Here is a 15,685-nt window from a genome sequence, read left to right as displayed (position 1 = left end):
TATAGTGACTCTGTTTTTAGCTGAACTACATTTTCGTTTAAATTCTGAAAATTTGAGAGCGAAATTGTCAACACAGCTTTTAGGAGTTACCTTTGGCAGCACAATAATCATTGCACTATTAGAATCAATATAATTATTATTTTCAATAGCATTGAACATAGAGCCCAAATAGGGGCAAGAATTTCGAAAAAGATCAATATTCAACGTTGGTATTTGCAGGCTTTACAGAGAGGTTGGCAGAGGGAATGTAAACTCTATGTGACCTTTTACCACCCTCAAAGTCTTAAAAAAGGAACAGAGTATAAATAGATGGCACTATTAAAACAATAACTACTAGCAGCGTTTATAGAAGAAGGAAAAGAAAGGGAGAAACTTCATTTACAGGATAAGGGGTTTGACTTGCTCCCAGCTGAAGAAATCTCTGCCAAAATGACCATAGGTGCTAGTTTTTGGTAAATAGGCCTCTTCAGATCCAAGTCTTTAAGAATACCACCAGGTCTGAGGTCGAAATTCTTCTTTACAATGGTGATAAGTTCTTTCTGTGTTTTGTCACTGGTGCCATGGTCAAAGATAGTAATTGATAAAGGTTCAGCAACATCAATAGCATAGGAGACTTGAACTAAACAACGCCTGCATATTCCAGATTTGACCAACGATTTTGCCACCCATATTGCGGCATAGGCTGTAGATCTATCAACTTTTGTAAAGTCTTTGCCACTGAATGCGCCACCGCCATGTGCTCCCCAGCCACCGTATGTGTCAACAATGATTTTTCTCCCCGTTAAACCGGAATCACCCATTGGTCCACCGATGATAAAAGCCCCACAAGGGTTAATGTGAAACACCGTTCTCGAGTCTAAATATTCGCCTGGGATGACCGTTTTAACGACGTGTTCCATAATGTCACTTTGGAGTTGTTCCAAACTATTTTTCTCTGAATGTTGAACTGATATGACAACAGTGCGAACTCGGATAGGAATGCAGGCTCCTTGATCAAAGTAATATTCACACCTGACATGTGATTTGGTATCAGGCTTGCCCACCAGAATGTTCCATCTCTACTCAACTCAGCTATCGTTGTAATCGTCTTCTTAAATTTTTGTCACTTTCTTATAATTTATCAGTTATCATATTTGTATTTTTACCTTCTGCTTCCACGATTGAAGCACCCAACTTTTCAGCATAGTCACGAAATCCAGCTTGCTCAAAGGAACATTCTTGAACTATATTTCTTTGTGCTTCTCTACTTTTCACTATACTCGCTAACAATTTATTCAACTTTATAGGATACATTTATAGAATGAAAGTTTTATTGAATAGCTTTCGAGCGTTCTTTTTCGTAAAAACCACCAATAATGAGTTCACCAGTTTTATCTGACAGTTCGTACATTATAGCGGTTGAATGTTTCACTTGAGCTATTTGAAACACTTTAGTTGTATAATTTGGTAGGTAACCTTTATCAAAAGCACCCTTACTTTTATTAATTCTAACCAAATAGCCAACATTGAATTTGTTTATGGATGGTTTTTGAACTTCGACATCAGGAAATAAATTAGTGTAGACCTGCTTTTTCATTTCCTTTTTTACTCCCTTCTATTGGTTTCATTTTAATGGATCGATGATAAGAATTGTTATAATTGTCAACGGAATAGGGTAATGCATCTGTCCAACGTTTTGTGTTGTTATGAGTAAAATATTCCCATAATTTCTCTTTGATTGTTCCATTAAACTGTTCAACAATATAAGCTTTCAATTCACTTTCAGATGAGAACCAAATGAATGTCATGACTCTTAAAAATAATTGAACGTTGTTCATAACAAATTCTTCACCTTTATCTGTTTCTAATTTTCTAGGTTTTCTATGTTTAAATAAACCCATAAAAGTATTAATAATTTCCTTACCCGTTTCATCCATTAGGGGAATGGACCGAGCATATTTATTAGAACAATCGATGACTGCAAGAATGTAATTAAAATTATTATTTTCACAATTACAATGCTGCATATCAACCAAATCTGCTTGCCACTAGTCGTCGATAATATGAATCTAAACGCGATTTCTTTTAAGTGTATTATAAGCTGGATATTGTAAAAAATAATTATTTTGATTTTTGAAACCCCTCTTTGATTTTAGATTTTGATACAGTAAAACCATGTTCTTTTAGTTTTCTATGTAAATCATTAATCCCAGAGAGGTTCGAATAATAGAGTTCTAAGAGTTTGTTTAAGAAACAAGCCTTTCTTAAGAAACGATTTTTCTTGCAGCCACAACATGTGCAAATACCTTTAATCATTGACACTTTATTTCTTTTTAAAACTGTCCGAGTTAAGGTTGCAGTAATCCTTAAGGTTGCAGTAAAGTTAAGTAATAGTTAAGTAAAGTTAAGTAACCTTAAGGTGCAGTAATTGTTAAGGTTGCAGTAAAGAGGACTCGGTTGCAGTAATCCTTTTACATTGCATACAATAAATCTCCATTTATTGCCGAATAAAGTTTTTAAACAAATTTAAGCTATGAAACATATCAATAAATGCTAACAGACTTCTACAATCTTAGGAAAGTCTTAAGAGTAGTAAATAACAAGCACTGAAATTCCTCAGGCTTGACTTTTTTTAGATTTGAAATTTGTTTACTAAAATCAGCTCCTAATGAATTGCTGACTTTGCAGAAGGGATTAAAAGTTGTTTACAACGAAAATCCAAACTCGTCAAGATAAAAGATCAAATACCGCATTATACAATTAATGAATTGCAATCGTTTGCCGAAAACCATAATTTATAGACTATTGGCAAAAAGATTAAAATACCTAATACCATCAATAATCATATGAAACAGTTCGTGGTAACGAACTGTAACAAGGAGCGACCTGGCTCAATAGTAACCGAAACTCTAAAAACTCTTTTAGAAATTTTCTGTAATTTTGATACCAACAGTTACATCAAAAGAATCGCATTTTAATGCTGATTTTAAATATATAAGCTTCATCGAGATCAGTTATACCCATCAAAAGTTACGAGCCTGAGAAAATTTGCCTCATTTTAGAAAATAGGGGAAAACATCCCTTAAAAGTCGTACAATCTTAACGAAAATCACACCATCAAATTCAACGTATCAAAGAACCCTAGTGTAGAAGTTTCAAGCTCCTATCTACAAAAATGTGGAATTTCGCATTTTTTGCCAGAAGACAGATCACGGATGCGTGTTTATTTTTTTTTTTTTTTTTCAGTTGTTATCGTATTGACTGAGTAGTCCTAGAATGTCGCAAAAGGGCTCATTATAACGGAAATTAAAAGTTCTAGTGCCCTTTTTGAGTGACCAAAATAATTGGAGGGCACCTAGGCCCCCTCCCACGCTCATTTTCCCCAAAAGTCATTGGATCAAAATTCTGAGATAGCCATTTTATTCACCATAATCGAAAAACCTAATAACTTTGTCTTTAGGGACGACTTACTCACCCGCAGTCCCCGTGGGAGGGGCTGCAAGTTACAGACTTTGACCTGTTTTTACATATAGTAATAGTTACTAGGAAGTGTAGAGACGTTTTCAGGTTTTTTTTGTTTAGGGGTTGAGTTAGGGGGGGGGGGTACGTGGGAGGATATTTCCAAGGAGAAACTTCCAATGGGGGAAGAGAATTTCAATGAAGGGGGCACAGGATTTTCTAGCATTATTTGGAAAAACAGTGAAAAAATAAATATGAAAAGTTTTTTCTACTGAAAGTAAGGAGCAGCATTAAAAATTAAAACAAACAAAAATTATTACGCATATTAGGGGTTTACCTCCTCGTTATACCTCACTCTTTACGCTAAGGTAGTTTTATTAATTTCAACTATTTATTCTACGGCCTTTGTAAATCAGAGGTCATTCTTAAGGAATTGGGACAAAATCTAAGTTTTAGTGTAAAGAGATAAAAATAAGTTGTCTGTCTGTCTGTGGGTCTGTGGATCTGTGGATCAGGTGACGTCATGTTTCGGCTGACGTCATGAAATTAGTTGCCGTCATTTTTGTTATGACGATGCTTAGTATATTGTAAAACACATTAATTTGGTTAATAATATACCATTTAAAACACCAAAATGAACATGCTGGAGTAGTCACTCGGTGAGAGAGGGTGTCAGAACGGAGAATGAAGGTCCCAGGTTCAAATCCTGGTTAGGCTAAAAAAGGTAAAAAACTAAAAACTAAAAAAAAAACTGAAAAAACTAAAAAAAGGCAAAAACTACAAAAAAAACTAAAAACTAATAAAAAAATAAAAAAGCCGAAAAACTAAAAAAACTAAAGAAACTAAAAAAAGGAAAAAACTTAAAAAACTAAAAACTAAAAAAAACTAAAAAAAAGGAAAAATGAAAAATAGAAGAGAAAACGAATACTAATAAAATTAAAAAAAAAAATAAAAAAAAATAAAAAAGATAAAAAGCTAAAAAAGGTAAACACCAATAAAAACTAAAAAGAAAAAAAGGTAAAAAACTAAAAAAAAAATTCATCTAAAAAACTAAAAAAAACTAAAAAACGTAAAAACTAAAAGAACTAAAAAAGTAAAAAAAACTAAAAAAAGGAAAAAACTGAAAAATAAGCGGGATATAAAACAGGGGGATATAAATGACGACCGGGACACCGGGACATAAGGAATATAAATGAATCAGAAAATACAACTCATGTTTCCAAATGACGTCGTTTGGAGCCCAAATTGAAAATCAAGATCAATTTATGTCTACTTTCAAAGTAAAAGGGCAAATTTATCATAGAGCAGGGTCTCTTCTACCATTCTCAGGCGAGAATCATAAATTTTTACAATTGTGCTTCATCAGTGATAGAAATTCTGAATTGAATGCACGTTGCGAAATTTCTCCCAACATTGAAAGGACAATCGTTTCCCAATTACAACATCTTTTCCACGAAAATAATAATTTAGTGCGTCTGTTCAAAACAGCCATCGATTTGATGCCTACTTATACGCATAAAATTGTTATTTCCGCTGACAAAACGCCTCCTGGCCAACATGTGCGTAGATACAATGCTCCAACTATCGACGAAGTGGCCATCGTTATGGTCGGTGATCAGTTTTTACCTCGAGATATTATTCTCAGGGTTTCCACCACACGTGCTACAACTAAAAATAGGCCTACCAATAATACTTTTAAGAAATATAAACCCACCAAAGCTTTGCTATGGCACTCGACCTGCCGTAAAAAAAAACAATGGAAAACCTAATAGAGGCCACAATCTTGACAGGGCCTTTTGAGGGTGAGGCTGTTCTTATTCCTCGCATTCCCAAGATTCCCACGGATCTGCCTTTTCAGTTTAAAAGATTGCAATTCCCAATTCGATTAGCATTTGCAATCACCATTAACAAAGCTCAAGGTCAATCATTAGAAAAATGTGGTATAGATCTTAATACTGATTGTTTTTCCCATTGACAATTGTACGTTGCATGTTCGAGGGTCGGTAAACCTGACAATCTATTTATATGCAGCGACAATTGGACAGCGAAGAATGTTGTATATTCGCAAGTTTTACGCAGTTAATTTGTATTTTATCTATATATCTATCTATCTATCTATATAAAAACGAGTTGTATGTATGCATGTTTGTTTGTTTGTAAAAAGAGCGTTTGCATATGATGTCATTATTAGTACATACGGCTTTGTATATGCAGAGACAATGGGAAAGCCAAGAATGTTGTATATTCGCAATTTATACGTAGTTTAACTCCTGCAGACGAAATGAATGCTTGCCTAAAAAATTCTAATTTATAGGCACACGTAAAAATATTAAAATTAACTACAAATATGCGAGTCCGATTGCAAAACGATGACTCTGGTCAAACAGTAGACTCAATTTCAGGACGTATACAACTACCTGCTGATTTCTGTAATTTAGTGACGTCCAAAAATGAATTGATTGAAAAAGTATTTCCGAATATTCTAAAAAATTATAAAAATAATAAATGGCTAAGTGAAAGAGCGATTCTCGCACCCAAAAATATAGACGTCCACGAAATCAACAATATTGTTTTGAACAAGATTCGAGACCAGGCAGTCCTTTACAAGTCAGTCGACACAGTTTTGGAACCAAATGAAGCGGTTAATTATCCATCTGAATTTTTAAATTCCATAGATCCTTCAGGGTTTCCACCACACGTGCTACAACTAAAATTAGGCGTACCAATAATACTTTTAAGAAATATCAACCCACCAAAGCTTTGCAATGGCACGCGACTTGCCGTAAAAAAAAAAACAATGGAAAACCTAATAGAGGCCACAATCTTGACTGGGCCTTATGAGGGTGAGGCTGTTCTTATTCCTCGCATTCCCATGATTCCAAAGGATCTGCTTTTTCAATTTAAAAGATTGCAATTCCCAATTCGATTAGTATTTGCAATCACCATTAACAAAGCTCAAGGTCAATCATTAGAAAAATGTGGTATAGATCTTAATCCTGATTGTTTTTCCCATGGACAATTGTACGTTGCATGTTCGAGGGTCGGTAAACCTGACAATGTATTTATATGCAGCGACAATTGGACAGCGAAGAATGTTGTTTATTCGCAAGTTTTACGCAGTTAATTTGTATTGTATCTATCTATATAAAAACGAGTTATGTGGATGCATGTTTGTTTGTTTGTAAAAAGAGCGTTTGTATATGACGTCATTATTAGTACATACGGCTTTGCATATGCACAGACAATGGGAAAGCCAAGAATGTTGTTTATTCGCAATTTTTGCGTAGTTTGAAACACATATATAAATCTATCTATATTCACAGGTGGGACACAGGGACACAACTACAATGGCGCATAACTAATATGGCGCGTAACGACTTACGCGCGCGGGGGGGCTTGGGGGGCGCGAAGCGCCCCACCAACTAGGTGTTGGGGTGGCGCGAAGCGCCACCCCAACAGCTAGTCTATATATATAAAAATAAGTTGTCTGTCCGTTACGCCAGATCATATCTTCTATATATATAAACGAAAACAAACTAAAATGTAAAAACTGGGAATTGCATAAATATTTCGAAATATTTTAACAATAGATTAAAGTAATTCGGAAACCTTAAAACAGATACCTAAAATTTGAGGTTTATTATAAATTTTTGAGCTTTAGCAAAACAAAACTAAAAAACGAATGTATATACAGACCGGGACACCGGGATACAAATGACGACCGGGACACAGGGAATATAAATGACGACCGGGACACAGGGACACAACTACAACGGGGACACCGGGGGAAACAGGGGGATATAAATGACGACCGGGACACCGGGACAGGGAATGGTCGATTAGCAATCACCATCAACAAAGCTCAAGGGCAATCATTAGAATCATGAGGTATAGATCTGAATACAGATTGTTTTCCCATGGACCATTATATGTTGCATGTTCAAGAGTCGGTAAACCTGACAATCTATTTGGATCAGGTGACGTCACCTGAAAAAACTGGATCAGGTGACGTCAAAACTGAAAAAACTAAAAAAAGGCAAAAACTACAAAAAAAACTAAAACTAATAAAAAAAATAAAAAAGCTAAAAAACTAAAAAAACTAAAAAAAAGGCAAAAACTACAAAAAAAACTAAAAACTAATAAAAAAGCTAAAAAACTAAAAAAACTAAAAAAAGGCAAAAACTACAAAAAAAACTAAAAACTAATAAAAAAAATAAAAAAGCTAAAAAACTAAAAAAAACTAAAAAAACTAAAAAAAGGTAAAAAACTAAAAAAAACTAACTACAAAAAAAAACTAAAAACTAATAAAAAAAATAAAAAAGCTAAAAAACTAAAAAAACTAAAAAAAGGCAAAAACTACAAAAAAAACTAAAAACTAATAAAAAAGCTAAAAAACTAAAAAAACTAAAAAAAGGCAAAAACTACAAAAAAAACTAAAAACTAATAAAAAAAATAAAAAAGCTAAAAAACTAAAAAAACTAAAAAAAGGTAAAAAACTAAAAAAACTAAAAACTAAAAAAAACTAAAAAAAAGGAAAAAACTGAAAAATAAGCTAAAATAAAGGTAAAAACCAATAAAAAACTAAAAAAAAACTGAAAAAACTAAAAAAAGGCAAAAACTACAAAAAAAACTAAAAACTAATAAAAAAAGTAAAAAAGCTAAAAAACTAAAAAAACTAAAAAAACTAAAAAAAGGTAAAAAACTAAAAAAAATAAAAAATAAAAAAAACTAAAAAAAGGAAAAAACTGAAAAATAAGCTAAAATAAAGGTAAAAACCAATAAAAAACTAAAAAGAAAAAAAGGAAAAAACTAAAAAAAATTTTCATCTAAAAAACTAAAAAAAACTAAAAAAGGTAAAAACTAAAAGAACTAAAAAAGAAAAAAATAAATGACGACACTCAAAGAGAAAGCGACCAGGACAAAAGGAATGTTCGATTAGCAATCAACAAAGCACCGGGACACAGGGAGTATAAATGACGACCAGGACATAAGTAAAAAAAAAAACTAACAAAACTAAAAAGAAGGTAAAAACTACAAAAAAACTAAAAAGAAAAAAAAACTAAAAACTAATAAAAAAACTAAAAAATCTAAAAATCTAAATAAACTAAAAAAGAAAAAAAAAGGAAAAAAATAAAGGAGAAAAACAAAACTAAAAAACGAATGTATATACAGACCGGGACACCGGGATACAAATGACGACCGGGACACAGGGAATATAAATGACGACCGGGACACAGGGACACAACTACAACGGGGATACCGGGGGAAACAGGGGGATATAAATGACGACCGGGACACCGGGGCAGGGAATGGTCGATTAGCAATCACCATCAACAAAGCTCAAGGGCAATCATTAGAATCACGAGGTATAGATCTGAATACAGATTGTTTTCCCATGGACCATTATATGTTGCATGTTCAAGAGTCGGTAAACCTGACAATCTATTTATATGCAAAGACAATGGGACAGCAAAGAATGTTGTATATTCGCAAGTTTTACGTAGTTAAAACCATATATATATATATATATATATATATATATATATATATATATATATATATATATATATATATATATATATATATATATATATATATATATATATATATATATATATATATATATATATATATATATATATATATATATATATATATATATATATATATATATATATATTCACAGGTAGGACATAGGGACACAACTACAATGGCGCGTAACTATTATGGCGCGTAACGACTTACGCGCGCGGGGGGGCTTGGGGGGGGGCGCGAAGCGCCCCCACCAACTAGGTGTTGGGGTGGCGCGAAGCGCCACCCCAACAGCTAGTCTATATATATAAAAATAAGTTGTCTGTCTGTCTGGCTGTGGATCAGGTGACGTCATGTTTCTGTGTCGGCTGACGTCATGAAATTAGTTGTCGTCATTTTTGCTTTGACGATGCTTAGTATATTGTAAAACACATTAATTTGGTTAATAATATACCATTTAAAACACCAAAATGAACATGCTGGAGTAGTCACTCGATGAGAGAGGGTGTCAGAACGGAGAATGAAGGTCCCAGGTTCAAATCCTGGTTAGGCTAAAAAAGGTAAAAAACTAAAAACTAAAAAAAAAACTGAAAAAACTAAAAAAAGGCAAAAACTACAAAAAAAAATAAAAACTAATAAAAAAAAATTAAAAAGCTAAAAAACTAAAAAAACTAAAAAAACTAAAAAACTAAAAAAACTAAAAACTAAAAAAAAAAACTTAAAAAAAAGGAAAAAAATGAAAAATAGAAGAGAAAAAGAAAACTAATAAAATTAAGAATAAAAATAAAAAAAATAAAAAAGATAAAAAATTAAAAAAAAAAGTAAAAAGAAAAAACGAAAAATAACTAAATTAGCAATCACCATCAACAAAGCTCAAGGGTAATCATTAGAATCATGAGGTACCTGACAATCTTAATAAATGACGACACTCAAAGAGAAAGCGACCGGGACAAAAGGAATGTTCGATTAGCAATCAACAAAGCACCGGGACACAGGGAGTATAAATGACGACCAGGACATAAGTAAAAAAAAACTAAAAAACTAAAAAGAAGGTAAAAACTACAAAAAAACTAAAAAGAAAAAAACAACTAAAAACTAATAAAAAAACTAAAAAATCGAAAAATCTAAATAAACTAAAAAAGAAAAAAAAAGAAAAAAGAAAAAAATAAAGGAGAAAAACAAAAAATAGAAGAGAAAAAGAAAACTAATAAAATTAAGAATAAAAATAAAAAAAATAAAAAAGATAAAAACTAAAAAAAAAGTAAAAAGAAAAAACGAAAAAAAACTGAATTAGCAATCACCATCAACAAAGCTCAAGGGCAATCATTAGAATCATGAGGTACCTGACAATCTAAATAAATGACGACACTCAAAGAGAAAGCGACCGGGACAAAAGGAATGTTCGATTAGCAATCAACAAAGCACCGGGACACAGGGAGTATAAATGACGACCAGGACATAAGTAAAAAAAGACTAAAAAACTAAAAAGAAGGTAAAAACTACAAAAAAACTAAAAAGAAAAAAACAACTGAAAACTAATAAAAAAACTAAAAAATCTAAAAATCTAAATAAACTAAAAAAGAAAAAAAGAAAAAAGGAAAAAATAAAGGAGAAAAACAAAACTAAAAAACGAATGTATATACAGACCGGGACACCGGGATACAAATGACGACCGGGACACAGGGACACAACTACAACAGGGACGCCGGGGGGCACAGGGGGATATAAATGACGACCGGGACACCGGGACACAAGGAATATAAATGAAGCCCGGGACACTCAAAGAGAAATCACAGACTGGGACACCGGGACACAAATGACGACCGGGACACAGGGAATATAAATGACGACCGGGACACAGGGACATAACTACAAAGGGGACGCCGGGTTGCACAGGGGGATATATAAATGACGATGGCGACTCAGGGAATGGTCGATTAGCAATCACCATCAACAAAGCTCAAGGGCAATCATTAGAATCATGAGGTATAGATCTGAATACGGATTGTTTTCCCATGGACCATTATGTGTTGCATGTTCAAGAGTCGGTAAACCTGACAATCTATTTATATGCACAGACAATGGGACAGCAAAGAATGTTGTATATTCGCAAGTTTTACGTAGTTAAAAACATATATATATATATATATATATATATATATATATATATATATATATATATATATATATATATATATATATATGTCTATATTCACAGGTGGGACATAGGGACACAACTACAATGGCGCGTAACTAATATGGCGCGTAACGACTTACACGCGCGGGGGGGCTTGGTGGGGGGGGCGCGAAGCGCCCCCACCAACTAGGTGTTGGGGTGGCGTGAAGCGCCACCCCAACAGCTAGTATATATATATAAATAAGTTGTCTGTCCGTTACGCCAGATTATATCTTCTATATATATAAAAGAAAACAAACTTGAATATAAAAACTGGAAATTGCATAAATATTTCGAAATATTTTGACAATAGATTAAAGTTATTCGAAAAAAGAAAAATTGTAAAAAACTAAAAAAAAAAAACTAAAAAGAAAAAACTAAAAAAAAAATTAAAAATTAAAAAAATTAAAACAAGAAAAAACCTAAAAATAAAAAACGTAAAAAAATAAAAAAGCTAAAAAGCTAAAAAAAAACTGAAAAAAGCTAAAAAACTAAAAAAAAAGAAAAAACTAAAAAAAAACTGGGAATTGCACAAATATTTCAATATATTTTGACAATAGAGTAAAGTAATTCGAAAACCTTAAAACAGATACCCCAAATTTTGAAGTTTAATATAAATTGTTGGAGCTTTAGCATGCTTGGCACGTAAAGATTTTTCCAAGTGTCAATGTTAGAATGACCATTGACAAATTGAAGAAAACAAATCAATAAAAAGAAAAAACTAAAAAAGAAAAAAAACTAAAGAAGAAACTGTATCTATATATATAAAAATCTATATATATAAAAATAAGCTGTCTGTCTTTTATGTCTGTTACACTATGTCTGTTACGCCAGATTATATCTTATCTATATATAAAAATAAGTTGTATGTATTTTTGTATTGAGGGTTTGCATATGACGTCTGAAAAATAAAGATGAAAAAGAAAACTGAAAAAAGAAAAATGGTAAAAAACTAAAAAAAAACTAAAAAGAAAAAACTAAAAAAAACTCAAAAATAAAAAAAAAGAAAAAACTCAAAAGGAAAAAATGTAAAAAAAAATAAAAAAATAAAAAGGTAAAAAACTAAAAATAAAAAAAATAAAAAAGCTAAACAACTAAAAAAAAGGAAAAAACTAAAAAAAATGGGAATTGCACAAATATTTCAATATATTTTGACAAAAGATTAAGGTAATTCGAAAACCTTAAAACAGATACCCAAAATATTGAGGTTTCTTATAAATTGTTGGAGCTTTAGCTTGCTGGGCACGTAAAGATTTTTCCAAGTGTCAATGTTAGAATGAACATTGACAAATTGAAGAAAACAAATCAATAAAAAGAAGAAACTTAAAAAAGAAAAACTAAAAAAGAAAAAAAATAAGAAAAGAAAAAACTAAAAGAGAAAAAAAACTGAAATGAAACTGTATCTATCTATACATATATAAATAAGTTGTCTGTCTGTGTGTCTGTCTGTCAGGTGACGTCATGTTTCTGTGTCGACTGACGTCATGTTTGTCGACTGACGTCATTATAAGGATTGAGCTGTATGCGTCATGAAGTTGTTTGTCGACTGACGTCATGTTTGTCAATTGATGAAATTACATACCGGGACACCGGGACACAAATGACGACCGGGACACAGGGAATATAAATGATGACCGGGACACAGGGACACATTATTAGAATAATGAGGCATAGATCTGAATACGGATAATGATCTGAATACGGATTGAATACAGAGTCAGTAAACCTGACAATCTATTTATATGCAACATATATATATATATATATGTATATATATATATATATATATATATATATATATATATATATATATATATATATATATATATATATATATATATATATATATATATATATGTATATATATATATATATATATATATATATATATATATATATATATATATATATATATATATATATATATATATATATATATATATATATATATATATATCTCTATTCACAGGTGGGACACCGGGACACAACTTCAATGGCGCATAACTAATATGGCGCGTAACGACTTATGCGTGCAGGGGGGCTTGGGGGGCGCGAAGCGCCCCACCAACTAGGTGTTGGGGTGGTGCGAAGCGCCACCCCAACAGCTAGTATATCTATATAAATGACGACCGGGACACTCAAAGAGAAATTACAGACTGGGATAAAGGTATAGACATAGTTATTAGGTTCTTCGGGTTGGATTGGAATTTTGGGTTGGACTGAAAATTTGACTATATTTTTAGAGAGAGAAAATGCAAATTGAACTAGAAACTGTTCAATCCCGGACTCACACAGACTTTCTAGCTCTAGGGGTGGTAGCTTCCACTCAAGTCGTAATAAACAAAACTCTACCGTTGAAAAGTTTATACAGATATGAAAAGAAAGAAATGCCCGTAGGAAGGCAGATGAGAGAAACCCGTAGAGAGGTTGATAGGAACGAATGAGAGAAAGAAAGAATAGATCGAGAGATAGACGAAGAGAGAGGTCGTCAATAGTTTAGAAACATACCCCACTGGGAAATTCCAGAAAGTGAGATTTTACCGCAAATAACTTCTGAACTATCGGATGACCATAATAATTTTTGTAAGGAGTTGAGTTTGAAAGTATTAGGCTTTTTTCCCATTTTTTTCTTCTTGGTTAACCTAGGCAGAAACTAGAGTCAGTAGCCTAGAGAAAGGCTGAGATTAAATGGGTTTGGTATTGGAAGAGATTCCTGTACTAAGCAAGATGTCTTTTCGGGAGGGGAAGAAAGATAATGGTTGGAGCTTAATACGTGTAGCCTTCGGCATGGCGTCTTGGGCCAATTACTGTGGCACTTCTGTAAAGCTAATTCGGCTTGAATACATTCGTTTTGAGCAGCTTCCTCGGGTGTTGCCATTGTAGGTTCTTCAGTCATTTTACAATTAGAAATTTCTCTTTCAACGGTCTTCTTACAATTAAAAATTTGTCTTTGAACGATATTCTTAAATACCTGTGTCCTGGTCGTCATTTATATTCCCTGTGTCCCGGTCGTCATTTGTGTCCCGGTATCCCAGTCTGTAATTTCTCTTTGAGTGTCCTGGTCATTATTTATATTCCCTCTGTCCCGGTCGTCATTTGTGTCCCGGTCTGTAATTTCTCTTTGAGTGTTTTTTCTTTTTAGTATTTTTTAGTTTTTTACATTTTTTCTTTTTTCAGTTTTCTTTTTCTTCTTTGTTTTTCAGCTTCACTATGAAATACATATCGCCGAACCTTTGTTTTTTTAACTAAAATCTGGTAGGCATTGATGACCTTATCCAAGTCAAACAGTTCGTGGTAACGAACTGTAGTAAGGAGCGATCCGGCTCAATAGTAGCCAAAACTCTAAAAAATTGAATTTTGATATCAATAGCTACATCAAAAGAATCGCATTTTAATGCTGATTTTAAATATATAAGTTTTATCAAGTTTAGTCTTAGCCATCAAAAGTTACGAGCCTGAGAAAATTTGCCTTATTTAGGAAAATAGGGGGAAACACCCCCTAAAAGTCGTAGGATCTTGACGAAAATGAAACCATCAGATTCAGCGTATCAGAGAACCCTACTGTAGAAGTTTCAAGCTCCTATCTACAAAAATGTGGAATTTTGCATTTTTTGCCCGAAGACAAATCACGGGTGCATGTTTATTTTTTTTTTTTTTTTTTTTTTTTGTTTTTTTTTTTTTTTTTTTTTCCCAGGGGTCATCGTATCGACCAAGTGGTCCTAGAATGTCGCAAGAGGGCTCATTCTAACGGAAATGAAAAGTTCTAGTGCCCTTTTTAAGTGACCAAAAAAATTGGAGGGCTTCTAGGCCCCCTCCCACGCTCATTTTTTCCCCAAAGTCAACGGATCAAAATTTTGAGATAGCCATTTTGTTTAGCATAGTCGAAAATCATAATAACTATGTTTTTGGGGATGACTTACTCCCCCACAGTCCCTGGGGGAGGGGTTGCAAGTTACAAACTTCAACCAGTCTTTACATATAATAATGGTTATTGGAAAGTGTACAGACGTTTTCAGGGGGATTTTTTTGGTTTTGGGGGTAGGGTTGAGGGAGGGGGCTATGTGGGAGGATCTTTCCTTGGAGAAATATGCCATGGGGGAAAAAATTCAATGAAAAGGGCGCAGGACGAATCTGGTCACGTTAGAAAAAAACGTCAAATTAAGAGCTTAATATACAATGCTGGGTGTTCGGAGCCTCTCTATTATGGAGTATAATTTGAAAATAACACAACTATACGAGCGATAAAACATATATACCACAACCATAACTACTGCTAAGAGATAACACAACTATAAAGCGAAAACAGGTGAAAACTAACGGGAAAATAAACGAACTAAGAGGTGGAAGGGGCCCAGAGAAAAACTATAATCCTTTTTCAATTTTGAGCCTAACTTCCGCAAAGGAGTAATAATGTCAGAAGCCCCGAAATACCGAATTATTTTCTTTTCAAACAGTTCGTGGTAAGGAACTGTAGTAAGGGGCGACCCGGCTCAATAGTAAACGAAACTCTAAAAAACGGAATTTTGATGCTAAAAGATA

General features: G+C 32.9%; 1 protein-coding gene and 1 pseudogene across 1 annotated transcript; both read right to left on the bottom strand.

Moving 5' to 3' along the window:
• Positions 1 to 284: 284 nt before the first annotated feature.
• LOC136040679 (S-adenosylmethionine synthase-like) lies at positions 285 to 1,293 on the bottom strand (annotated as a pseudogene).
• Positions 1,294 to 1,553: 260 nt separating this feature from the next.
• Positions 1,554 to 14,042, bottom strand: LOC136040678 (uncharacterized). Its single transcript, XM_065724977.1, has 2 exons — positions 13,955 to 14,042; positions 1,554 to 1,957 (listed from the first exon to the last, which is right to left on the bottom strand). Exons 1-2 carry the CDS (start codon positions 14,040 to 14,042, stop codon positions 1,554 to 1,556), a joined length of 492 nt encoding a protein of 163 aa, XP_065581049.1.
• Between the last annotated feature and the right edge of the window lie 1,643 nt (positions 14,043 to 15,685).

Source organism: Artemia franciscana, chromosome 21 (assembly GCF_032884065.1).
Source record: "Artemia franciscana chromosome 21, ASM3288406v1, whole genome shotgun sequence".
NCBI classification, from domain to species: domain Eukaryota; kingdom Metazoa; phylum Arthropoda; class Branchiopoda; order Anostraca; family Artemiidae; genus Artemia; species Artemia franciscana.
Note: the sequence above shows the minus strand (reverse complement) of the source record. Positions and strands in the feature narration are given on the sequence as shown.